The 26,074-nt window shown below is 42.4% G+C and overlaps 1 protein-coding gene across 1 annotated transcript; it reads left to right on the forward strand.

Moving 5' to 3' along the window:
• The first annotated feature begins 256 nt into the window (after nt 1–256).
• On the forward strand, nt 257–26,031 carry MFSD14A (major facilitator superfamily domain containing 14A). The gene is made up of 12 exons (XM_015413335.1): nt 257–473; nt 11,418–11,513; nt 13,392–13,454; nt 16,316–16,443; nt 18,458–18,572; nt 19,736–19,954; nt 20,218–20,331; nt 20,666–20,737; nt 21,699–21,811; nt 22,369–22,466; nt 23,531–23,694; nt 25,659–26,031. Exons 1-12 carry the CDS (start codon nt 387–389, stop codon nt 25,863–25,865), a joined length of 1,476 nt encoding a protein of 491 aa, XP_015268821.1. The 5' UTR covers nt 257–386; the 3' UTR covers nt 25,866–26,031.
• The last annotated feature ends 43 nt before the right edge of the window (nt 26,032–26,074 follow it).

A 26,074-nucleotide genomic window follows, 5' to 3' on the forward strand; every position in this document is an offset into this window, starting at 1 on the left:
CTTCCTTTCCTTCCGGTCACGCCCTGCTTAAGCTAGCGCAGGCGGCGCAACTTCCCTCAACTGCGCTCCGATGAAAAGGGAGGGGGGAGAGAGAGAGAGAGAAAGCCGCCGAAACCTATTGGCTCCCTTTCAACACCGAGTGTGGGTGGAGCTCTGGACTCACGTGGACCGAGACAGGACCAATCGGGTGATCGCGTGATGCGAGTCTCTCCGGCCGCCGCTGTGGCTGGTGGGTTGTTGTTCTCCCTCCCCTTTGTCAAGATGGCGGCGCCGGCGGGTGCCTGAGAGGAGCTGTTGCTACGAGCAGGAAGCGACGCCCCGGTTGCTGCCGGGAAAGGCTTTCCTGTGCTTCCTTCCCCCCCACGGCCTTTTAGAAGTATGTTAAAATGACCCAAGCTGGGAAGAAGAAGAAAAGGGCTGCCAACCGCAGCATCCTGCTGGCCAAGAAGATTATCATTAAGGATGGGGGCACGGTGAGCGGCCTGTGGCAAGGAGCGGGGCGGGGGGAGGGAGAGGAAGCGGCGATAGGCTGGGAATCTTTGGCAGGTGTTTGTTAAGGGGGAAAGGAGGGGAGACTTGTCGGCATGTTCACGTCCCTGGACGCTTACTTCGCAAATTCCGGACACTTTGGATTGTCATGAGTTTCTCCAGATGTTCCCGGTTCCCAGCGACAGCCCCTCTCTCTTGCTAAGTTGTCTCTGGGAAGCCGTTGTGCCTGTTTTATTCCTTGCCTGCCTTTTAAAAATATTTCGTTGCCATGTGTACCAGCTTTTTCTTCTACATACCCGTCTCACAGCTGCCTGTCCAGATGGCATAGTGTGCACTTCATCTTCCAGAGCTGTCGCGAGGTTAAATGTTCTGTAAAATGAACTCTTCAGGGAATTTTTTTAAGAAGTGAAGCTATTAACAGTCAGCCAGCACATTAGATATTTAGAGAGTGTAGGACACGCATGTTGGAGAGGTAGTGAATACAGTAGGAGAGCAATTGGGCAGTGTGCAATGGGGTGGTGATGGAAGTAGGTGATGGAAAATAGGTGTCTGACAAGTATAGAGGTGCATCCCTGTTTTCATCTGTGAAATGTTTGCAGCTGTGCACTAATCTGTGTTTACCTGTTGTGTGGGTCGCAATTAAAATTCCAAGAGAGTTGTAAATTTTTGAGTGTGCTGAGATTTCTATGCTGCAGATCCTTTGAACAATAACTGGCTTTCCTGGAGGGTTGTTTCAAAAAGGGTTTGAGGTGAAGGAACACTGCAACATCTTGCAACACCCCAAAGTGGCCTGTAAGTGCATTCTGATGCACATAGCCCTGTTTCTTTTTTGTCTCCAGATTAGTTGGAGGGGGGAGGCAGGACAACTTCACTCTTTTGGGAAAGTGAAGTTTTGTTTGGTCCCCAGAACCTCCATTTGCTGAACCTTATCTTCGTACCTTCATAAAAGTGTTTCTGTAGTGTGGTGGAAGCACAAGTTGAAGTTATGGCTGCTACCCCTGATCAGCACGAGTTGAAGTTGCTACCTGCAGTCAGCAAAAGCACAACATAGATTTTCAGATAATTATTTGTAGCTGCCAGAGGTTTTGCCACCATCCACCACTATTTGTTTATTTTAAAGCTGTATATCCTGCCTTTCTACCATTTAATTCATCAGGGCAGCTTGCAACAATGTTGTTTCCAGGCCTTACATTAGTGAATGTACATATGATCTGTCACTACAGAACAAGAACAAACTAATAACTCCCTTGTGCCATGTATGATTTCTCCACCAGGAGGCCAATAATCTGTCATATTTCCTCAAACGAAGTTCTTTGGTGCTCCTTTTCAAGCAATTGGGGCAAAGAGCAAGTTCTCCCTGGAAGCACCTGTCCACTGTGAACTACTGCCAATTGAAGAACAGATAAGGGGTCAGGACACTGGGACAGCAGCGCTTGCTGCATGGTCATGTGGCTTGATCATAGTTAGAATCCTCACAGGCTAGATGAAGAAGGGTGCTTGATGAAATTGCTCTTCTCCCTTTATGATCTCACTGGCATTTCAGGCTTCGGTGGTGGTAATGACTGGGCCTTCCCTGGAAGCACCTAACTAGATAAATCCAGAAACAGCGCCAAGAACAATATACATGTGAGGAGAGTGGGTCAGGGATGTTTCAACCCCCACCCCCATATTTCTTCCTGTAGATGTTTGCGTAGTTGTGAGCCTTCCTAAAAGCCTGTGTGGCTGCTGTTGGAGGACTGTTTAATGCAGCATATTTGTTCTGCATGGGTATAGTTGTATTATAGGAATAAATGTGATCACAATAATTGAACTGCGTTTTTTTTGTTTGTGCATCCATTAGGTATCTGGTGCATTTAATGTACCATTGGTCAGATGCACCAGACATGTTCTTTAAAGTGTTATTGTGTTACTTTAAATGCAGCAGCTCTCCACCTGTTGTTTGTTACATACTGAAGGGCTTGAGCAAAGTTAATGTTGATGGCCAAGAGTACAGCATGACTCTCTGGCACTCAGTTTGAATCTGTATTCATTTTCTTGCTCAGTTCAAAGGTGCTTCAGATTTAATTAACTGCATTTGCCATGGTCACACCAATTTTTTTATCAAAAATGTTTTGTGTAAAAAGCAGATACATTTTCCTAATAATTGTCAGTTTGATGCATTGCTCATTTTCTGCTGGTGGGAGGGCATTTCTGTTGAGGGTCTGCAGGGGCAAATTTGCCTATTCCCCTTTCCTGTATTATGCCCAGTGCTGTTTTTGGGAATCCCCTAAACCACAAGAGCTGCGTTTTGAGTTTGCTGGTATGGTGGGCTGTAGAAAGAGGGTAAAGTACGGAAGTTCTGTTTTACAGCTGTAGTTCTACACGTGGTACTTTGGCTCCAAGCCGAAGTTGACATGTATTGAACAACTGCAGCCATTCTGAGTTCCCTGATGTGTAACCCTAACTCAATTCCACCCCCCCAGTTGAACCCAAACAGATGATAACCAGAAACCAAGCTTGTCATTCTTTTTATCTGAAACACATCTTCACTATTTTGCATGCTAATTTAACAAGCCGCCCTGTATGATTTGTAATTCATTTCATTGTCTGACAAAGTGTGCATGCACACGAAATCTCACACCTTGAATAAAACTTTTGTTGGTCTTAAAGGTGCCACTGGACTCTAACTTTGTTCTACTACTTCAGACCAACATGGCTGCCCAGTGCCCACCTTGATCCACTTCTATGAACAGTTAGGGTTACACATCAGGGAACTCAGAATGGCTGCAGTTGTTCAATACATGTCAACTTCGGCTTGGAGCCAAAGTACCACGTGTAGAGCTACAGCTGTAAAACAGAACTTCCCTACTTTACCCTCTTGCTACAGCCCACCATACCAGCAAACTCAAAATGCAGCTCTTGGGGTTTAGGGGATTCCCAAAAACAGCACACGAAATCTCACCCATTGAATAAAACTTTGTTGGTCTTAAAGGTGCCACTGGACTCTAACTTTGTTCTGTTCATAGAAGTGTGTGTCTGTGAATCACATTCTGTGTGTACTATGGCAAACACAATTGACCTGAGGTTTGTTGAACCATGCAGTTAAAATAAGTGGTCAGCAATGCCTTTTTTGACCTGTCATCAGGTCTATGCTAACCGTATTGCCATAATTTTCATTTTATTCAGACCCTCTATGTTTGCAGAATGCTGTGCTTAACGTTCCAGAGGAGTAACCACATTAGTCTGTTGCAGCAAGAATAAAGTGGAGTCTAGTGGCTTGTTAAAGACAAAAGATTTTATTCCTGCATAAGCGTTTATAGCTCCAGCTCCCTCAAATACAATGAATAGTTTTTCATTAGACAGGCGTTTTATGCAGGAAGTACTAAAAACAGTAGGTTCAAGGGACCATGACATTCAGAAAGAACAGAGTGAAATGTAATTATGTAAAATTTAAATCAAATGAAGAAAAATGTAGAGGCTATTGGATTAGAGCTGAATTTTACGTAATTACATTTCATGCTGTACTTTCTTCATTTCATGACCCTTTGAACTTGCTGTCTTTTTCTTTCCACGTCTCCCACCTAAAATGCCTGCACACTGAGGACCCACTCATTACATCTGAAGTGTGCTCTAGGCATTAAAACTTATCCTGGAATAAAAACTTGTCTTTAAGGTTCCAATAGAATTGTTAGTGCATAACACTGACAACCATGCTTAAAAGCAGACTGAGCACCTGTGACAACCCCAATGACTTTTACAATCTTGCATGTACAATATTGAAACTAACTACATTTGAAGGGCATCTTGTCTTCCCATGCCACTCTCCAGATACTTTCTAGCTTGACAATGGTAGCTGGTGAGCATCAGACGTAGGGATGTTTGTTTACTTGTATCAGTTTGGACTCTGTGGTAGCCTCTACCTGTGGTAGTTTAAAAATGCTTAGGCAGCCTGTCTGCAAATCAGTCAACACATTTGTCATGTCTCATCCATTGTGTTCATGATACGGTATCTCCTAGATCATAGGTAGTGCGGTCCCTGGGACCAAAGACCATCTGTTAATCTTCATTATTCTTGGCAAGCCAAAGTTGTATAGAGGCTCAGCTTTTCACAAAGACTGGAACCAGTCATATCAACAGAAAGGGAACACTGGCAGTCTGGTCCCGATAGAGTGACCCTGTAGTTGCCCCATTGACTGTTCAGTATCTGTTACTAAATACGCAAAGCACTCAGCACAAGTTTGGCCTCACAGCTTCTTGTAGACTAAATGGAGTAATTTTGGTAAAGGGCTGGTTTCTCGCCCAACAAAAGCATGTACTTGACTGGGTAAGAAATGTATGTATTTTTATGACACCCTTCATCACTAGGGGCTCATGGTAGTCAACAAGGTTTCATTATTGGTTGATAGATTTAAAACATTTATACCCTGCCTTTCCTTGTATTTCAAAGCAGTTTACAATAATAGTTTAAAACATTTTCAGTTAAAAACTGAACTAACAAACCCCCAGATCTCTCCCTCCTTCCTTTTTTTACTAGTTCTTTTCTCCTCCATTTTATCATCACAACAACCCTATGAGAAAGGTTAGACTGAGGGAGCAGCTGAACCAAGGTTATCCAGTGAGCTTCAGTGGTAGAAGTGGGGATCCCACCACTCTGGCCAGTAGACAACACGGGTTCTCCGAAGAAATCAGAAGGAGATTGAGGCTGGGAAGGGCAGCCATGAGGGCGCTAGAAAAGAAGTGTAAGGATGTGTCACTGATGACCAAGATCAAATTGATTCGTGCCATAGTATTCCCCATTACTATGTATGGGTGTGAAGGTTGGACAGTGAGGAAAGCTGACAAGAAGAAAGTAGGGTCCTTTGAAATGTAGTAATGTAGAAAGCCGACAGGAAGAAAGTAGGGTCCTTTGAAATGTAGTGTTGGGGGAGAGTTTTAGGAATGCCATGGGCCGCCAAAAAAACAAATAAGTGAGTTCTAGATCAAATGAAGCCTGAACTCTCCCAGCAGGTAAAATTACTAAACTGAGACTATCATACTTTGGTCACATTCTGAGAAGACAATAATGGCCCCGGTCACACGGGCCGGATATCGCGGGGGGGGGGAGGTGTGGCTGTTTGCCCCGCAGCGAAATAACGCGCGACTACACGATCAGGCGTCCCCTCGTGGTCCCGTCCAGGTCCCGTGGTTAGGGGGGAGGTGCCGATCACACGACGCACCAAAGAAGCGGTGCGGTAAATGGGGTTGTGTTTTGCTTTTTTAACCTGAAGTATGCGCATGCCCCGTTGGGTGCATGTGCGCAACCCTGGAGACTTTGGGGGGAAAAACCTTTTCGCAATGGGGCATGGGCGGGCGCCGGATGCCACCGGAAACACAATCAGACTCCCGCCCTTGCCCCGCAGTTTCCGGAAACTAGTACCTCCGAGGTACTAGTTTTTAACCGCGCATCTTCAGAGGGAAGCCTCGGGTGAGCCACGGGAGCTCTACGCTTCCCAGATGTGGCGGTGAGATTGCGCCCAGAAAATCTGCCTATCTTCCGTCGCAGTCGCGTGGCTACTGCTCCGTGTGACCACAGTGTTAGGAAAAGAGGAAGACCCAACTTGATGTGGATTGACATAAGCAAACAAGCCACGACCCTCAGATTGCAAGACTTGAGCAAGGCATTTTGGAGGACATTAATTCATAGGGTCACCATAAGTCGGGAGTGACTTGAAGGCACTTAACACACACACACAAATATTCATGTAGAAGAGGTCCATTGATAGCTACTTGCCATGGTCAAGGTTCCCATTCCTCACATCCAGCAACATCAGTCCTCTGAATACCATTGCTGGGAGGCAGCATCAGGGGAAGGCCTTAGCCTTTGTGCCCTGTTTGTTGGCACTCCAGGGCAACTAGTTGGCTACTATGTGAAACAGGGTGCTGGGCTAGATGGACCCCTGGTCTGATCCAGTAGGACTTTTCTTATGTTCTTAAGTTATGCTTTTATATTTCCCCACATTGTTTGCTGATTTGGATTCGGTTGTGGTAGACTTGTACTCTTTCTTACAGCTATCTCCCACTTGCCCTTTCTTCATTTACTTCCTGCTCAATTTATTTCTTTTGTTTAAAAGAATACCAGAGTGCTGTTGCATGTACTGGTGTTGAAAGACAAATATTTTGATGTCATAGGAACTCCAGTTTCAACGGGGGGAGGGGGTCATGATTGTGTTTCTACGCACCAGCCCATTACAAGATTGTATTAAATTTACAGGTTCATTGGTGTCTTACCAGAGTTTCAGAAACTAAGTACGTTTTTTTTTTTTAAGTTTCAGAAACTAAGTATGTGTGTGTTTTTTTTAAAGCTTTGGTAATTACCCTTCCTGATCCTTTGAGGCTGGGAGGAATAGCTGCAGTAATATCCCAGTGGTCATTCTGATCCTTTAATGAGTAGTGTCGGTAGTGTGACCTGTTGCTGTTTTCCCCACCTGGGGAGTAAGTACAGTGGTGCTGAAAAAGTCATAACTCCCCCTAGTCTTAAAGGAACTGATGAGACAGTTGTAATATTGCCTCATATGCTGCTTATATATGAGATGCTGCCCAGGGCTTTCATAGTTTTCTGCTGTACATATCATAACTCTGTGGTAGTCCAGGTGTTTTGTATGTAGAATGCCATGTTTGCTATTTGGCATCTTCACTTTAAAATATCTTCTGTAATGGTGAGGAAAATCCTCTGGCTCAGTATAAAGCAGATACATGTAGTACATCTGTGTTGGGTTGTGCTGGTCTTTTCCCCCCTTGGGTAAAGAGAGTACCGTGTGGCTTTTCTAGTCCTGGCTGGGAAGAGGTGCTGCCACTAGGGTTAAACATCCTGGTGGAGCATGCAAGAGTCTTTATTTATTTATTTATCTATCATATTTATACCCCGCCCATCCCGCGAACGGCTCAGGGCGGCTAACAAAGCGGTACCATGTACCTAATAATGTTGATTGACAAACATGATGTTACAGCAGTTACGTGATGTTTGGGCACCCTGTGGTCTATATGAAGGTAGCCCACAGTTTAAACTGTTTCAGAATATTTACATGCATGTTTTTTAAACAGTGCTGGTTCTTGTATGAGAGTATAAAATGAATGTGAGTACTTAGGTTTTACAAGTTAAAAGGATGCTACTATGGTGTTTTGTCAGTAACTTATTTTCGTAAGAGGCATTAATAAGGAGTCTGTTAAAATGTGTCTGCCATTTTCCTCTACGGAGTTCTAACTAGTTCTGATGTTTGATACAGTTAATTAGCTCCATCCTGAAAAAGGTAAATTACAGTTATTTATTTATTAGGTTCGATTTTAGACCACCCTTCCCTGGGGAACAAGGCTCAGGGTTGTGTACAGTAATACAAATAATAACATTGATACAAAATCTGTATCAATAAAACCAGTAAAATCCACTAAAACACAGTAAGACCTAACAAGATAATGTTAAGGCCACTGATGAAGCCACTGCCCCGCCAGGGGTGGGGGGAGGAAGACAGGAGTGCCAGACCAATGGGAACTGTTGCTGCCCTTAACGAAACACCTGGTAGAAAACCTCTGCTTTGCAAGCCTTGTGGAACTGGCAGAGTTCCACCAGGTTGGGGCCAGGGCAGAGAACACCCTAACCTTGGTTGAGGACCACCAGCATGTTCTTATCAGCCTAGTATAATGCTCTCTGGGGGCTATACCAGGAGAGGCGGTCCCAAAGGTACATGGGTTCTAGACCATATATCATCATCATCATCATCATCATCATCATCATCATCATCATCATCATCATCATCATCATCATCATCATCATCATCATCATCATCATCATCATCAAAGAGCTGAAGGACAGAACCCCACCAAAGATAGTACTGTGTCACCACAGCAGAAAAGAGTTGGACCCAGAAGCCAGAGTAGTTTTATGCAAGAAGAGAAATGGGTCATTATGCCCGCTGCTAGTCTCAACAAACATGTATATATGTGTGTTTTTTCTCCACTTCTACCATAGAGAGAGAACAAACAAGTGCAGTATAGTTGCAGCAGTTCCAAGACTCCCTCTGGGAAACAGCAGAGTACTCTTTGGATCTGTGTGCTCATTTTCCGAGAAAAAGAGAGTTCATATGGAGTGGTGGTAGGGTTGCCACCAGTGTTCCCTCTAAGCTGAGTTAGTGTGAGCCAGCTCACATATTTTTAGCCTCCAGCTCACAGATTTTTGTCTTAGCTCAGGAAGGAGGGCTCCAGAGCAAACTAAGCTATGCAGTAGCCAAATCACTCGCTCACAACTTTAATGCCAGCAGCTCACAAAGTAGAATATTTGCTCACAAGACTCCAGAGCTTAGAGGGAACATTGGTTGCCACTGCCAGGGGTTGTTGAGAAGCAACTTTTACTTGTTGAAGGTAGCTATGCAAATGTCTGATTACAAACCCAATGCATGGCTCAGTTCAATATGTAACCCTGGGATACAAATCTCAAGGCTTTGCATTTCTTGTATTGTAGAGGACAGAAATAATAGTTCCCCATTTGTGTTTAGTATAGACATCTGCATCATGCTGTGATGCTTGTAATGCTGTTTGAATAATTTAAATCCTCTAGCAGTTAAGGTTTCCCCCAAAAAAACATGTTTTATCTTCATAATCATAATTCAGTGTGGCCTCTTGCAAAGTTTATGGAGAAATAGAATATGGGGGAAGACCCTAATTTCTCACAAGTGAGCCTTCTCCTCTTGCAATTCCTAGCAATATGAATAGTGCAATGATATAAGTAGCTTGCCTCTGTAGTGCATTCCTAAACTTAATGTATTATTCCTATCCAGAACATTGGCATTCATTTAAGTGGGGGCCTAACCTTGACTACGCAATGTGTTGTTTCTAGGTCCACCCTCAGGACTGTCAAGCAGACATGCAGTGGGAGGTGTGCACGGGCCTGATTTGGATCAGGACTACTGCATGCAGCGGGAGGGGTGCTGAAGCCTCCCCCCCCCCCAATGTTATTTTCCCAACCTAAAACAGCCTTGTATAGCTGCTACTTTTCCCTTTGCAGAAACTTAAACACTGTAAGTACATGTGTGGCCTCACACTTTGGAATCAAGTTTCACCTGGGAACATCTGCTTGGCAGTCCCCAGGATATGTCCAGGGATTGACCCAGGAGTAGTGTATCATCCTTGAAGTCAACTTGGCAACTCTAGTTGGTACAAAATGCCACATCTTGGTTACTGTCAGGGGCTAGGCGGAGAATGCATTTTACCCCCATTCTGTAGTCACTTCACTGACTATCAGTTATTGAATTCAGTTCAAGATACTGGTTATTTCCTACAAAGCCCTTTCTGGCCTTGTACTCACATATCTACAGAAGTGCCTCCCTTGCTGTCCTTCACTGTGACAGTTTCAGTGATCTGAGCAAAGCCTTGTGAAGGTGCCACCCTGCAGATGGATAAGACTGACAGCTGCCCATCCATTCTGTGTCGTGACTTCCACTGTGTGAAATGGCCTGCCTTGAGGAAGCCAGGCCAGTATGGTCCTCACACTTCTGTTATTCTGCAGGCTGTGTAAAACAGAATTGTTCAGGAGTGCATTTTTATAAAGGGCTGATTATGAAATAATCATTCAGGAAGATGCTTCTATATAAAAGGAGCACGATTATAGTCAGCTTTTACAATATTGTCTTCTACTTTTAAAATTCCTTTCTTGGCATTGTTTATGGTATCTCATGTATACTTTTTTTTCCTTTTGTGTAATCCTAGTCCTATTGTATTTTTTGCTGGGTATTTTACGCTGCCTGATTACATTGTTTATATTGTGTGATCTGCTTTGATTCTAGGTGAAAAGGGTGGGCTATAAATAACGTAAATAAATGAAGAAATATAGCCAGGCCCTATAACAGTCCTCCAAAGAATGTGCAAATATTGACAGTAACTGAAAGAACATAGCTATCGTTATTCTAGACTTTTGCAAGCAGTGCTTTGCTGTGCACAACTTTATGGTTGATAAGTTGTTTTTGAATTGAAAATGCTAGGGTTTTCCATTGGTTGTGAAGATTTCTAGCAGTCGTACTCCCAGAGAACTTCGCAAACAGTGACTTTTAAAATAATTGAAGGGATTATGCAGGACAGAAAAATATCCTTGCTTTCATGTGCTAATGTAAGCAAATAAAATTTATACCAGTGTCATGAACACAACTTCAAATTGTACTGAGACAGTAGGCTAAATTTTTTACAAAGCACCAATATTTGAGCAAACAATAGAATCATTATGTTGGGATTCATATAGCTTTTTATAAATTGCATATACACTTCCAGTTTTAGACAGTAAAATAAATTATGAAAATTGAATAGTAAACTGTGCAGCACTAAAAGTTCACTCTGACCACATTCGGCCATGATAGACCAGGATGTACAACAGTCCCTCTGGCCGCTTGCATGCCTGCTCCCTCCCATTACCTGTGATGTGCAGATGCAGGCATCTAGGAGTTTAATCCCAGTTTAGAACCCTGGGTGGGGGATAAATTCCTGTTAATCTTTGTGCCTGCATTTATACCTCATGGGCATCCAGAGTTGCAGTACAATACAATGGTTGTGAGTAATATAGTTCTTCAACAATTAAAAACAAAGAGTTACAATACAGTCCTACAGCAGTTACACCCTTCTAAATTCATGGAATTTAGTGGGCTTAGATGGGTGTAACTCTTTTTAGGATTGTACTGTAAATTTCAAACCAGGATTGTCCATATAAACAGGTGACAAGGAAGAACGTGTTTTAAGTATGAGTCCAGTAGCAAGCTGGGTTCGTGCACATGATCCCAACTAGTTAATGCTGACTAGAAGTGACATCTGCATGTAGATTCTGTCTTCTGTGTTTGTACTCAATACCTGGTTTGGTTTGGTTTCCCCTTGAACTGTTTGTAAGTCACCATTTTAGGGAATTTGTAATAACAATTCATTTTCTTTTTGTTTTTTAGCCTCAAGGAATAGGCTCACCTAGTATCTATCATGCTGTGATAGTTATATTTTTGGAATTTTTTGCTTGGGGACTCCTGACTGCACCAACTTTAGTCGTAAGTGATTTGTTTGTTTAACGTACTTGTATGAAATTGAGATGTTGGCCTTAGTATTATTTTGGTAATGGGTTTCACACTAAACTGGCAACGTCACTGAATTAAGTCTTCAGTGAAGTTTATTATGATAAGGGTGTTGGCAGTTCAGCACTCTTGTTTTGAGCACACTTGCTTGGAGATACATTGCACTGAAATTGGTTAAATTAGCTCCTAGGACTCAGGAAAATAACAAGGTGGTGGTGGGGTGCCACTTGTCCTCTGTAGACCCAAACTAAATATCACAGAAACAAACTTTACAAAGCAAAAGGGAGATGGGGATATATTTACTATACAGAATTTGCATTCACGTGTTTTCGTTGTAGATTGTTACTATTAATGTATTTGGTAAAATATTTCATCTAATATAACATATATTAAAGTTTGAAATGGGGTGAACTCTGTGCAAGGGGGCATTTTACACTAGGAAGATTGTTTTCATTAAGTTAAAAGTGCTCTGTCCTTGATGAAATATTCATGTAATCAGATATTCATGGAAACTGGTTTGTCCTGTATTTGATAAAAGGTTAAAAATTATTGAAGAAAATGTGTCTACTCAACTTCCTAATAAGCTAACCTGTAATTGAACTAGTCATTGGTGACTCTGGAGAATGGGAAACAAAAATTAATCCCTTAAAGAAGTTTTAATATGTTGTTTTTGCCATACAGTTTCAAGATTAGTACTTCCAGAGGCAACTCTCCTTTGAGTGCTTCTGTGAAGGGATTGTGTAGCTCTCTCGGTCAATAGATACTGTTGTGCCCCCTGGCTTGGAAATTCTCATGATCATGCTAACAACTTTTGGTTTGTGTGGTTGTGTCCTGTTTTTATTTAAAGAAAGATCAGCTTAGGGATTCTACCAATCTAGGGTCGCGGTACCTTTCTTAACCTCTGATATGTCCACTGGCTGCATCTTCTACCCTTCTAGCGCAGCTAAAATCCACAGTCCACAGCCACAAATTGTGCAGCACATGCAAATAAGCTACATGAGTGGCAAGCAAATTCTTGGTTATTAATGCTATTCCTATATTTTCATGCTTTTGATGCCTACTGTTGTGGTTATAATTGTATCTGTGTATATGCATATGACAAATAGGAAATTAACTGAATTTGCAACCGACATATGGTGCCCAAGTAGGTGTGCTCAAAACAAGAGTGCTGAACTGCCAAGTCCAACACCCTTACCATAATAAACTTCACTGAAGACTTAATTTAGGGATGTTGCCAGTTTAGTGTGCCCAAGACCCAAAGTGGCACATTGTACGCATAGGAAAGGATATCAAAAAGGTCAAAGCAAGAGTGATTCTCTCCACTATTGGTTCCAATTGTGCTACATTGCCAAACGATACTCTGTTGAGGCTTTCTGCACAAAATGGACCTATCAGTTGTTGGGTTGTTCATGTTAGAAACCATTCCCATGCTGTTATGCACTTGCATACCACAATGTAGAAAATAAACCATGTCCTCAGCTGGGTAGTGTTTGCGACCTCTGTCCCCAATCCACTTTTTTATGGTCAACAGCACACTGTATCTTGTAGATAGCAATGTGTCCGCCATACAGTATTCATTCAGCAGAGTAGTTTTCTGTTTTGATGGAAAATTTGTCAGTCCTGCCTGTAGAAAATAGCCTCAGAACTCTTCCACAGGCAGGAGAGGGGGCAGTTTTGCCAATTCCCCTGCCTACAGACCTCCAGCTCTCTCTCCATGCTGCTCCTGTGGTTTACCTTTTCCCCATTTATTTCAGCTGTTGATAGGAGTAGCTTTGCATAGGCTCACAGTCTAAATGTTGTAATCTATGCTCATCTGCCACTGTATAATATAGCATGTGCATAATTGTTCCACAGGTTTTGCATAAAACCTTTCCAAAGCATACGTTTTTAATGAATGGCCTGATTCAAGGAGTGAAGGTAAGATAATTTGAAATCCTTTTCCATTGGTGTCACCACCTGACTTAATAAATGTTGAGCTGTTACATTTGACTGTCCAATAGACAGTGATCAGTTATTCCATTTTGCAGTTTTCTGAACATGTGAGTACAAAAAACTGGAGGAGGAAACCTTCCTGAGGGCTTACCTGTTGAACCTGGAGCATAGTTCTTGCTGACGTGGTAAACTAGTTTCTGGGTACATCACTGCAACTACAAGTGGAGGTTTTGACTGTATGCTCTTCCACACGTATACACACACAAAGTCTCCATATGGAAGTTAAAAGAGAAGGGTGCTATCTTAGTCCTCTGCATGATGTATTGGGTTTCCATACAGAACATTTTTTTGTGTATGTTGAGGAGCATGCAGTCATACTGAGACACATTTCCCACCTCAGTGAGAACCAGGCTTGTCCAAATTGGAATTTCACAGAACTCTGATTCTTCATTTTAGGGTGGAAATTCAAAGGAGTCATCTGGCTCACTATTATTGTCGATGTGGGAGAGAGATTAAGTAAGGAATTGTTACCTTAGACCAAGGCCATCAAACTCTTGTGGATTTGAGGGCCATGTTCTTTGCTTGGGGTCTACACCCAAACATTTTCACCAACAAGAGCACTGGTTTGTTGGGACACTAAATAAAAATAAGCCCTTACAATTCTTCCACACATCCCTTTCCCAGTACCACAGTTGAACCCAGTTGCTAATTTTCGTCAGCCAGGTCTGATCTCCCTGCACCTCCTTCCCTCATCTTCGATGCCTTGTTCCTCAAGTTATCTTTTATTCTCCAAAACCCATTAATTTGTTTAGGCACTTTTATCCTGCTTCTCTTATGCCAAAGGAACTTGCTGACCGAAGCTACCAGCCTACATGTCACCTAGATCATCTTCTCAAAAAGCTGTCATGACCCCCTTTTCTGTAAATTTTGTCTTTGACTGAAAAAATGCACACATTCACACTCTGCTGACTTTATCCCACTGTCCATACAGCTTGACATTTATTCTGTGATATGAGACTGATACTGAGGTGTGTCTTATCTGCCATTATTACATCTACCATTTTTCTCCAGTAAAGAGATCACTGTCTAACCTTGAAAATGACCACTTTGTGTGTGTAGTGTGGCAGGGATGTCATAATTTATATTAAAAAACAAACCCCAGCTTTATGTTTAGCAGCCCTGCCTTTGACTTTCACTGTGGTCTTATTTTCAAACTGTAGTCCCTTTTGAGCTAGATGGTCTAACCTGACTTTCACTGCCCACCTCCTCTATGTATTTTTACACCATACTTTTGGCATTCTGCTACAATTTCTTGCATGTCTTAGAGACAGTGGCATAAGACCATACCTGGGCTCAAAGATAGCTTAACATTCTTACACTTTTTTTTCTGGGGTAGGTTGAGCATTTTCATTTCAGGCCCATTTGAAATGTAAGTGATGAAACTATACTTCTGATGCATTGTTGTGAAGAAGGAAGGGGTGGTGGGGAAGGATGTCTAAGGGATATTTTTTTAAAAGCTTTTTTTCAAAATAATAGATTTTTTTTTAAGTAGTATTGCAAATAATTACTAAAAGTTTGCCCACTAGCAACACAACTTGCTTGTTTCATCTTCCCTTGTTACCACTGCATCTTTACATTGGTGTTGCCTCCCCAAAGTGTTGTTGCATTCGTCTCACGTTCATCCCTTGGCCCTTCAGAGAAAGGTAAGGTAGCCAGGAGAGCACTGCAGTATTCTTTCCAGTCTTAGAAATGGCACTCTGTTACCTTTATCAGACCAGAAAGATCGCCACAGATAAGTGATCTCTCCCTATTTTTATAGAGCATCTAGAGGTTACTTTGATGCCCTGACTCTCTCTACCACTGCCCTGCAAATATGTCTGCAAAATTTATTAGCCTGCTTGCTCACACGTACATGGCTGATTCACTTGAGCATGCTGATGGCCTAAAAACTAAACAATTGCCTTGTCTGGGTTACATAAATTTCCCCGTCTGGTTGCCTGGAGGCAGTTCATGCTCAGTCCAGCCAGCCTGGCGAGAAGCTAACGAACTTGCTTTAGAGCAGAGGGAAAGGCTTCTGCAACAATGCAGTTTTCTCAGGTCAAAAAGAGTTCCATGGATTGTGTCTTCCAGCTTTAAACAGCAAAGAGGTTCCCCTACTACTTCCACAGTGCACTTTCTCTTTCTGGAAAAGAGTTTTTTGCTAGCAGGGGACGGAAAACAGCGTATGGTGGCTGCTGCTCATCTCATGCTGATTGCTGCAAGGAAGTGGCAAACTGTCACTTGGGTTAAAAGCAGGTCCCTAAGTCCTGAGCTGAATCCCACGGATCTGTTCTTCTAATCACAGAGCCTTCTCTGGTGTATGGAGACTTGTTCTTTTTTATCTTTAAAACATTTTAATTGACATTATTACAATATATATACACAAAACAACACATCAGTATCGTACAACCTTGTGATAAGTAAGATATTGAATGTATAAGATGCATAGAATGTCATACAGAAATACTTCTCAATTATGTTGCGTTAGAGAAGTGGATCATAACATCGAATTTAAATCAACCAACTACCAAACATATGTCAGGTATCAATCAAGTTTATATGAGCCAGTTTTTTAGGAACCACATTGTGAGAAGCCAAATAAGCTAATACAGGAAACCACTTTCCTACAAGTTTGGAATATATGTTACTTTGAGTTATTTAATCAGTGATCAGTGGAAGGCTCCTTTTGCTGGGGGCTAGAGTGCTGCCATTTGCAGAACAGATCTGGAGAATCCAACCCAGTGTCTTAAAACTTTCCACCTTCCGTTTGTTTGCCTTCACTTAAAATATTTGGGTTTTCTTCACAGGGTTTGTTGTCTTTCCTGAGTGCTCCTTTGATTGGGGCCCTGTCTGATGTTTGGGGCCGAAAGTCCTTCCTGCTGCTAACAGTATTTTTTACTTGTGCGCCAATTCCACTAATGAAGATCAGCCCATGGTTAGTGGCCGTTTCAGAATTTGCCTTTGTATGTTGATTGTGTTAGTGCCATACAGTTAAGTTTCCCCCAGAAGTCTGGCTTTAAATGTCAGGCTCTCCTTTGATCAGTTTCAGCTGTTTTTGTGCAGGCCTTGATTAGGCCTGTTGGCACAGTACCAGGCCACCTACCAATGAATGCATTGTGTGTCCTTGGCTTCCCTCCTTGTTTTGCTGCCTGACAGTGCTGAAAGCTAACAAGGCAACACTCTGAGGGCTTTTTGCAGTGTTCACGCACACACACACACATACAAACACACCCCGTTTTGTTTGTCCACTAGATGTATCCCTAAGCTTGTTACCTCAGGCTCATGGGGTTCTACTGTCTCTCCTCTTGCAGCTTTTATGTGTTACTGGTATAAAGTGAGCTATATATTTTGCCACAGGGCTTCTTCATATATGTAATGTGTACTTCTTAATCCAGGGCCTGTTTAGATACACTGACACTGTTATTTTTAGGTTCATTTTCTTCCTGAAATACTCTGTCAAGCAGGCACTAAGGAAAGCTCAAGAACCCGTTTTTCTTGATTTAAGTAGATTTATCCCTTGTAAATGGAGCTGCGGTGGCTCAAGTGGTTAAGATGCTGAACTGCAGGCTGTGGAAGGTCAGTAGTTCAGCAGTTCGAAACCCGAGTGCCGCAAGACGGAGTGAGCTCCCATCTCTAGTTCCAGCTCCTGCCAACCTAGCAGTTCGAAAGCAAGAAATTGCAAGTAGATAAATAGGTACCACTTCGGTGGGGAAGGTAACAGCATTCCGTGCGCCTCGGTGTTTAGTCATGCCGGCCACATGACCACGGAAACGTCTTCGGACAGCGTTGGCTCTTCGGCTTTGAAACGGAGATGAGCACCACAACCCTAGAGTCGGATTCGACTGGCTTTCGAGCAAGGGAACCTTTACCTTTTTACTATCCCTTGTAAAGTTTGAAATTCTCTACAATTACAAATTCACTGACTGCTCAGAGCTGCTCTGACTGAACTATAAAACAAGACTGTAAGTTGTAATGATTTTCTGGTTGAATTGTCTGTGGCATATTAGACTATTTAAAAACCTATTTGCCTGTAATTGTGTTCCAAACCCATTTTGATGTTACAAAGAAGGCACTAGCAGTAAAAGAGGGGGGGGGGCTGGGATCCCAAGAGCTATTTTAGGTGCACCTTTAGACGTGCCCAGTGTTGGGTCTTAATTCTATTTTTGCTTGGCCTGTTTCGTTTGTCATTTTTATATCCCATCCTTCCTCTAAGGCGTTCAGGGTGGCATATATAAGGTTGTCCCACTTCATCCGCACAACTAAATTGTGATAGTTAGGTTAGTTAAAAATACAGTGGTTTGCTTAATTCTCGTGAGCTTCGTGGCTGAACAAGGATTTGAAGCTATGCCTCCCCAATCCAAGTCTGGCGTCCTGTTGATTACATTTAGTGTCACCAGGGTAGTGGCACTGCAGGAAGTGACAGTCTCCGTCCAATGGACTGATAATCTGTATTAGATAGACAATGCTGATGTAGAAGACAGATCAGGGGTAGATGTGAAGTGCCTTGTACAGAAATGGCTCATTGGTCCATCTAGCTCAGCAAGGCCTTTCCCAGCGCCCAGCTTTCCTGAGTGGCATATTGGGAGTGAGAAGCAGGTAAAATAAGGAGAGCATCGTAGAGATGGCAGAAGAGAACAGTTGGACTGCATTTTGTGAAATCAGGCTGCTTAAGGATAGCAAGCAGCTAAATACTGGCATGAAGTCCGTTAAGTGTGGTTTGATCACAAAATCTCACCACTGAATTCCCAAAGGATTTTTGGAGAGAGTTATGTTTTAATTGCATCCACAGAGAAGAGATGGCATTGTACTTAGCGATGTTAATAAAGCATGCCTGTGTGAGATTAAAAATGCCAGACTGTTTGGACAGGCAGAGTTCAGCCTGGGTAAAATGCTTGAACTGTTCATTAATCAAATACCTTTAGTCCTGAGCCTGTGTCTTTTGCTCCTAGGTGGTACTTTGCTGTTATCTCTGTCTCTGGAGTCTTTGCTGTGACCTTCTCGGTGGTATTTGCTTATGTAGCTGATATAACCCAAGAACATGAAAGAAGCATGGCATACGGCCTGGTATGTCTATTTGAGTTCTTCTGTACATTTTAAACACAATAGTCACTGGTAATTAATGTTCCTTTAATGGATGACTCATTTGAGTTTTTTCTATTATTGATGTCAGTATTCTAAAATTGGAGCTGCGGTGGCTCAAGTGGTTAAGACGCTGAACTGCAGGCTGTGGAAGGTCAGTAGTTCAGCAGTTCAAGACCCGGGTGCCGCAAAACAGAGTGAGCTCCCGTCTCTAGTTCCAGCTTCTGCCAACCTAGCAGTTTGAAAGCAAGAAATTGCAAGTAGATAAATAGGTACCACTTCGGTGGGAAGGTAACAGCGTTCCGTGCGCCTTGGGTGTTTAGTCATGCCGGCCACATGACCACGGAAACGTCTTCGGACAGCACTGGCTCTTCGGCTTTGAAACGGAGATGAGCACCGCAACCCTAGAGTCGGACTCGACTGGCTTTCGAGCAGGGGAACCTTTACCTTTACTATTCTAAAATTATGTTTTGCCATTTTCTTTTCTGACAAAATTTGGAGCTAAGAAATAATCTTTCTGTCTTCTCTATTCCTGCTTTCATCTGCAGAGTCCACCTTACATTAACTTATGATGTTAATTCATCCACCAGTTACTGAAAATCAAGCATGGGGTGGGGAAAGTAGATGGTGCTTTTTCTCCCTCTCCCATAATGCTATAACTCAGGAGCACCCAATGAAGTTGATGGGTAGTAGGTACATGACAGAAAAAAATGAATACTTCTGTACTCAGTGTGTTTGTGGAATTCTCTGACAATGGATGTTGTGATGGCCACGATAACAGGTGGCTTCAAAAAGGGGGTTGATGGATTCATGGAGGATAGGGTGCTTAATGAGCTAGGGGAACCTCTGCATTCAGAGAGAGTAAACCTCTGAATATCAGTGCTAGGAGGCAACATCAGGCAAGGGCCTTGGCCTTGACCCTACAGGGCAAACTGATTGGCTGCTGTGTGAAATAGGATGATGGATTAGGTGGACCCCTGGTCTGATCCAACAGAGCTGCTCATATTCTGAGCTGTGCAACAGAAATGGAAACTGTCCAATACTGCTGTCTGATAAAACACTTGATTCTTGAGATTGTGGACATATTTAGGATATTTAGTAAAGGATGTGATTCCTTGCTGAAAGTATTCTCTTTGCCGTGTTTGTAGGTTTCAGCAACTTTTGCCGCAAGCCTAGTCACCAGCCCTGCCATTGGTGCCTACCTTGGTCGAGTGTATGGAGACAGCCTGGTGGTGGTCCTAGCTACAGCCATTGCATTGCTGGATATTTGTTTTATCCTTGTTGCTGTACCTGAATCATTGCCAGAAAAGATGAGGCCTGCGTCATGGGGAGCACCCATTTCTTGGGAGCAGGCTGACCCATTTGCGGTACTGTATTTAAATGTTTGATACAGGCTTGGGCTTGTCTTTAAAAACTGAGCTTTTCATTAATGTATATTACTGTTTTTTTAAATATTATTGCTAAATGATCATATTTGCGATTCTCATTAGTGAGTGTACAGTGAATGTCCAGGGAGTAGGTTTTGCATGCTTAACTTTTCTGTGCTCCAGTTCTATCAATTGTCCAATAGTGAAGAGAGGAAGTTCTGTATATGCTGTTTGTGACAAAGATATTTTCCCCCTTTCCTTAGTCTTTAAAGAAAGTCGGCCAAGACTCCATCGTGCTGCTTATCTGCATAACAGTCTTTCTCTCCTACCTCCCTGAGGCAGGCCAGTATTCCAGCTTCTTCTTGTATCTCAGACAAGTAAGCATTTGCCTAACTGTTTTGATTGTGGAAAGATTAATTTACAGACATGAGGGATGGCTAGCCAGATTGAGTTGCTTTTCCTTGTATTGTCATGCTCCTGCTGTCCTTGAAAGGAATGAACAACTTGTGTGGAATTGTTTGCATTCCTTAAGAGTGAACTCATTTCCTGTAGAAGAAATTAGGGTGGTCCACATGTGTGTTCCTTGAGAATTTTTCTACATAAAGGCTAAGTCAGTGAGCTAAAATATTCGGTTACTTGAGTGTGTTGGCCATAGTTTAGCATGCTCATATATAATTAAAGTCAAATGACCAAATAATTTTTCTCATCTAGATGATGAGCTTTTCACCGGAAAGTGTTGCAGCATTTATCGCAGTCCTTGGGATTCTCTCCATTGTTGCACAGGTAAGGTATAACTGGCAATTGTGCATCTGTGGCTGAAGTTCTGTTTGTAGAATCCTTGCAAGAGAGGGCTGCCTGTTTACCATCAATGATGGATGAAAGGCGTTAATACATCCTGAAAACCTGAATCTTTTATACATACTTTAAGATAGGGATTTTTAAAGTGTGGCCTGTGAAACCACAACAAAAATAACAGGAATGAAGGCTTCCAGTGCATACTTATATGCCAAGTTTTCTTTTTCTGGACTGCAATGTAGTAGTATGGAAAAATGCATGGAATGAAAGAAAACAGCTCCTGTTGCTATTTAGCCCGTAGATATTGTTTTGTGTTTGCTTTGTGCCGCTGGGACAGAATCCAGGGCTAAATCTTCCATTATGGCTATATTGTGAGGACCTTTTAAAAGGCTTCCCTGTACAATATATGATATGCTTTCTTGTGCAAGTGAGGAGTGACATGATAGAGGTCCACAAAATTGTTTCATTGTCTTCTACCTTTTATTGCATTGTCTTCAACATACAACACCAAAGATCCATGCCATTACTTTGTTTTCCATTGACACCATTTATCCTTGAAAGTAAGACACAGACCTCAGTGGGACCCACTCCCTTGTAAATGTGTTTAGGATTGCGACCTTAGATTCTAAATTCACTATAATAATAAATTCCCATGTCTTTGCTCATTTCAACTAGAGAAGAAAGGTGGGAAAAAAATTATGGCCACAGCAGAATTAGCGGACAGTACTTAACTCTGAAACAGGGTGGTGCCTTTTCCTAACTTTTTACAACAGATTGTTCCAAGTCTCCCCCTCCCCCTGAATATTACTTAAAACCACATTTTCATTGTTCATGGAGTACTAGCCATGCGTTTCTGTGGATAACAGCTTTTATCAAATCTCTATCCTGGTTGTTTACAGTAGTCGAATCTATGTTGCCAACTGAAATGCTGCCATTTTCCTCCCCACAGACAATAGTTCTGAGTTTACTTATGAGGTCAATAGGAAACAAAAACACCATTCTTCTGGGACTGGGGTTTCAAATATTGCAGCTTGCGTGGTATGGCTTTGGCTCAGAACCTTGGTAAGTCATTTTTCAGCGTGTTGCTTTTTTATATTGTTGCATTTCAGGTGCACTCTGTTCTTTAAACAAATCTCTCGGTATTAAGTGAATTAGAGACTCTCAGATGCTTTGCCCTCCTTCATGGTATTGGAACTTCTGTGTAAAGCTGTGTTGGCTGCAGTTAGTGAGTCTTGTCATGCAGTCTCTTTGTAGCTAGACTTTAAATAGACTCAAGTGTGATTGAGAAGACATTCCTTGGCAATAATGACCTGTCATTCTCTTGATTGTCCTTACAGAAATCCTGTGTTCATCCTATTTTGCTACTGCTTTCTACATTGTTTGCACTTTGAAATTTGCTTAGGGCAGAGCTGCCGAAGCAGTCCTATCAGATGTAAAGGCTTTATTAAATTTGTGCTATATTAAAAAACAAGCAAACATGATCTTGGAGTAATGAATGCCTGCCTGGACTATGAAAGATGCTCAAGGTGTATGAAATTAACTTACAGTTCTGTTGAACTGTCACAGGTGGTTATTTATGGGAACTTGACATGATTAGTCTCACTGATTGTGCTTTTCAGGATGATGTGGGCAGCAGGGGCTGTTGCAGCCATGTCGAGCATCACGTTCCCAGCCGTTAGTGCTCTAGTTTCACGGACAGCGGATGCTGATCAGCAGGGTAGGTATTTGAAATGATCTGTCCCTGTTTCATAAGACGGACTCCTGAAGTTAAAAAAAATTTTCTCTGCTTAGTGCTGGAGACATTACTTAGGCCATCTTGGCGAGGGGACAGGCTGAAAGCTACTAGCCATATGCATTCTTTAGCATCAATAGATAACTATGTTTTACAAAAATGTTCATTACTATAATAATAATTCTATTATTAATTAATTCACTTATTGTTTATTTGTTTGTTTATTATTAATTTGATTATTAATCCATTCTGGGCGATGTACAGAAGGCAAAATGCCATAAAACCAATACAAATGTTTAAATATCCATGTACAGTCAATAAGATAAAACCAGAATAAAAGATCCCTGATGGCTATTTATAATTTTCTGTTCCCATTCTGGGCTGCCCGGCCATTTGGTGGGGGGTGGGAAACATAAACAAAATATATATAGGGGGAGAGGGAAGGGAAAAGGGTGCCAGCCAGTGCAACCAGCAATTGCTGTCCTCAACCGGAAGCCTGGTGGAGCATCTCTGCCTTACAGGCCCTGTGGAATTGCAAAAGATCCCGCAGGGCCCTGGTGTCATTCGGCAGAGAGTTCCACCAGGTTGGGGCCAGGACTGAGAAGGCCCTGGCCGAGGCCAGCTGGACATTCTTAGGGCCAAGGTTCATCAGCAAATTATCAGTGGAGTGCAAAGCTCTCCTGGGGACATAGTGGAGAAGGCGGTCCCATAAATACGTTGGTCTCAGACTGCCCAAGGCCTTAAAGGTCAGTACCAAAACCTTGAACCTGACCCAGTACTCTACTGGAAGCCAGTGTAGGTGGCGCAGCACTGGTTGAAAATGTGCTGTCCATGACGTTCCTGTCAGGACACGCGCCGCTGCATCACTTCAGAAGTAGAAATCAAAAGGTTTATTGGTAGTCTGTAGACTGTTGGGAGATTGCAGTTTCCAAGCGAGGCAGGCAAATGTGTTGAACATGCTGTGTCTTTTTTTATCATGACCCCAGTGTAGAAAAGCAGGCGTTTGCCTCTTTTAAAAAAGACAGTTCTGAGAATTGATTGTTTTCTAGGTGTCGTACAAGGAATGATAACAGGAATTAGAGGACTCTGTAACGGCTTAGGACCAGCACTTTACGGTTTTATATTCTACATTTTCCATGTGGAACTGAATGAAATTCCAGAGGCTCAAAATGACCTGGCAGACAATGTGGCTGTGCAGCACCATTCGCAGCAGGTATTGTCTAGGTTGCAGGGAGATGGGTGTGTGTCCATGTGATGACAAACAGGATCACTTTTCAGTCTTCAGTTTATTTCTACAGTCCTTAGACCAGTCATCAAGATCACTTTGTACATTAGATCTTTGGGTGTGAGTCTAGAAATAGAAGCCGTGATTGTACCCAGCACATGCTTTGCAGATGCCTATCATGCAGGTGCTGCAGTAGGGAGCATGACCTGCAGTTTTTGTGAGTGAGCAGGCTGTCATGCTGGATTGCAGGTTTCTTTCACACGTGCATTAGGTGGCAGACCCAGGCTAGCTACTCTGAAATGTGTGAGTTGGCTCAGTGAGTAATGTTGAAATCATGTAAGCTTAGAAGTTGCCATAAAAGTATTTTCTCTAGTAAGCAAAGGCAAGGCAAGGCTTAAATGAGTAGAAAGCTTGGTACATCTTTAATTGTATTTAGTGAATTCTTTTGGTGACTTAAAAGCTAATTGGCATACAAGCCCAGTGCATATGTTCTACAAATGCTGGAGTACATGATCATGGCTTGAGTTCTCTCAAGGCTGGTACATACCAAATGTGTCTTACATGGTGAAAGTAGTTGCAGAATTTAAGACTTGTTTCTTCATCCCTCTGTGATCCAAATATGTATACATGGCTGTCTTTATTTAGGAAAGAGTTAGAGTCCAGTAGCACCTTAAAGACTAACAGAATCTGTGGCAGGGTATGAGCTTTCATGTGAGTCACTGCTTACTTTTTCAGATACCAGATGTATCTGCAGAAGTGAGCAGTGAATCACATGAGAGCTCATCCCCTGCCACAAATGTTGTTAGTCTTTAAGGAGCTACTGGACTCTTGCTGTTCTCTGCAGCTACAGACAGACTAACGATGCTACCCATCTTATATTGATTTAGTGACAGAATTTATACCCTGCCTTTCTGCCCTCATCAGGACCATCAAGGCAGGTAACAGATTAAAAACCTGAGTAATCAAAGCACTTCTTAAAAACCATGAAAGCCAACCAAAATACACGTACAATATAATAAAATACACATACAAAAATGACTAGTTAAAAGCAGGGCAGGAAGGAGGGACCACTGAGGGAAGGTGCATCGCAAGCAGACAAGTATAGATTTCAGACCCTGCTAGCCAAACTGAGGAGAGCAGGTAGCCAGCTGTTACTAGACTAATGTGCCTATTTAATAGCCAAAAGCTACAGTTCAGGCAGGTTCTGTGAACTGCTGTTATCTGCACATATTTTATTCTTAAACCTGTGTTCCTGGCTACAGAAAGTAAGTGAGGGGGGCTCTTGTTGGATTGGGGGATAAACAGTTTTCTTCTCACCTGTTACCTCTCCCCAATTATACCACAACATGAGATCCCTGCTCCCTCTTAAGCCTCTAAACTGAATGGAGCAAGAGCCAGGACCTTTTGCTTGACAGTGTTTCATCACAGCACAGATGCTCATTCAGTTTGGGTTTTTTGCTCCTCCCTGTCCATGTTGAAGGAGGAAAGTCCATGACTGCTTGGAAATCTTCCTTGGGTATGTGAAAACATCCCTCCTCCTTCGTTGGTGATTGCATTTTGCTGCCTTAACAGCCCATGGGCTAAAGGGAACAATAGTTCATGAAAGTGCATCTTTCCTTTCCAATTACTGGCTAACTGGATTAACCTGTTATCTTGGCACACTGTAAGATTTGGAGCACTTCTGTGGTTTAAATTCAAACACAGGCAGCACCCAGAGGCAAATTATTGTTTGCTTTTAGTGGCCCAGAGTTCAGTGCCTTCTAACCTTAGACCAGTACAGAGAGGGAAGTAACTGGGATAACCTTCCCTTTCTCATACATTATGTCGGGGGTGGGGGGTTGTGTGCATTCTACTGACGTAGACAATCTAGAGAAGAACATGGCATCAAATAAGTGAACAGTTTATGTTATATATGTTAAGCCTATTTTGTTTATGTGTTTTTTTCTTTTCAGAACGCTATCATTCCCGGTCCTCCTTTCTTATTTGGAGCATGCTCTGTATTACTGGCTCTGCTTGTTGCCTTGTTTATTCCTGAACACACCAACTTAAATGTTCGTTCCAGTAACTGGAAGAAGCACTGTGGTGGCCATGGCCATCCACACAGTCCACAGGCCCCTGGGGAGGCCAAAGAACCTTTGTTGCAAGACACAAATGTATGACAGCAGCACTCCAGGACTCTTAGAGCACATTTCTTATTTCTATTTTTTTTCACCTGCAGTTCTGGATGCACATTCCATTTCCATCAAAAAAGTGACATTTCTTAAGAGGGTCTTAAGAAATTCTCTTTGCATGAAAATTGTAAGAACCACAACCAGGAAGTGGAAAATCCTCCAAAGAAGTTAAGATTTAAATTATTTGAATCTTTTAA

This window comes from Gekko japonicus, unplaced genomic scaffold, assembly GCF_001447785.1.
Source record: "Gekko japonicus isolate JY-2015 unplaced genomic scaffold, Gekko_japonicus_V1.1 scaffold70, whole genome shotgun sequence".
Classification (NCBI taxonomy): Eukaryota; Metazoa; Chordata; class Lepidosauria; order Squamata; family Gekkonidae; genus Gekko; species Gekko japonicus.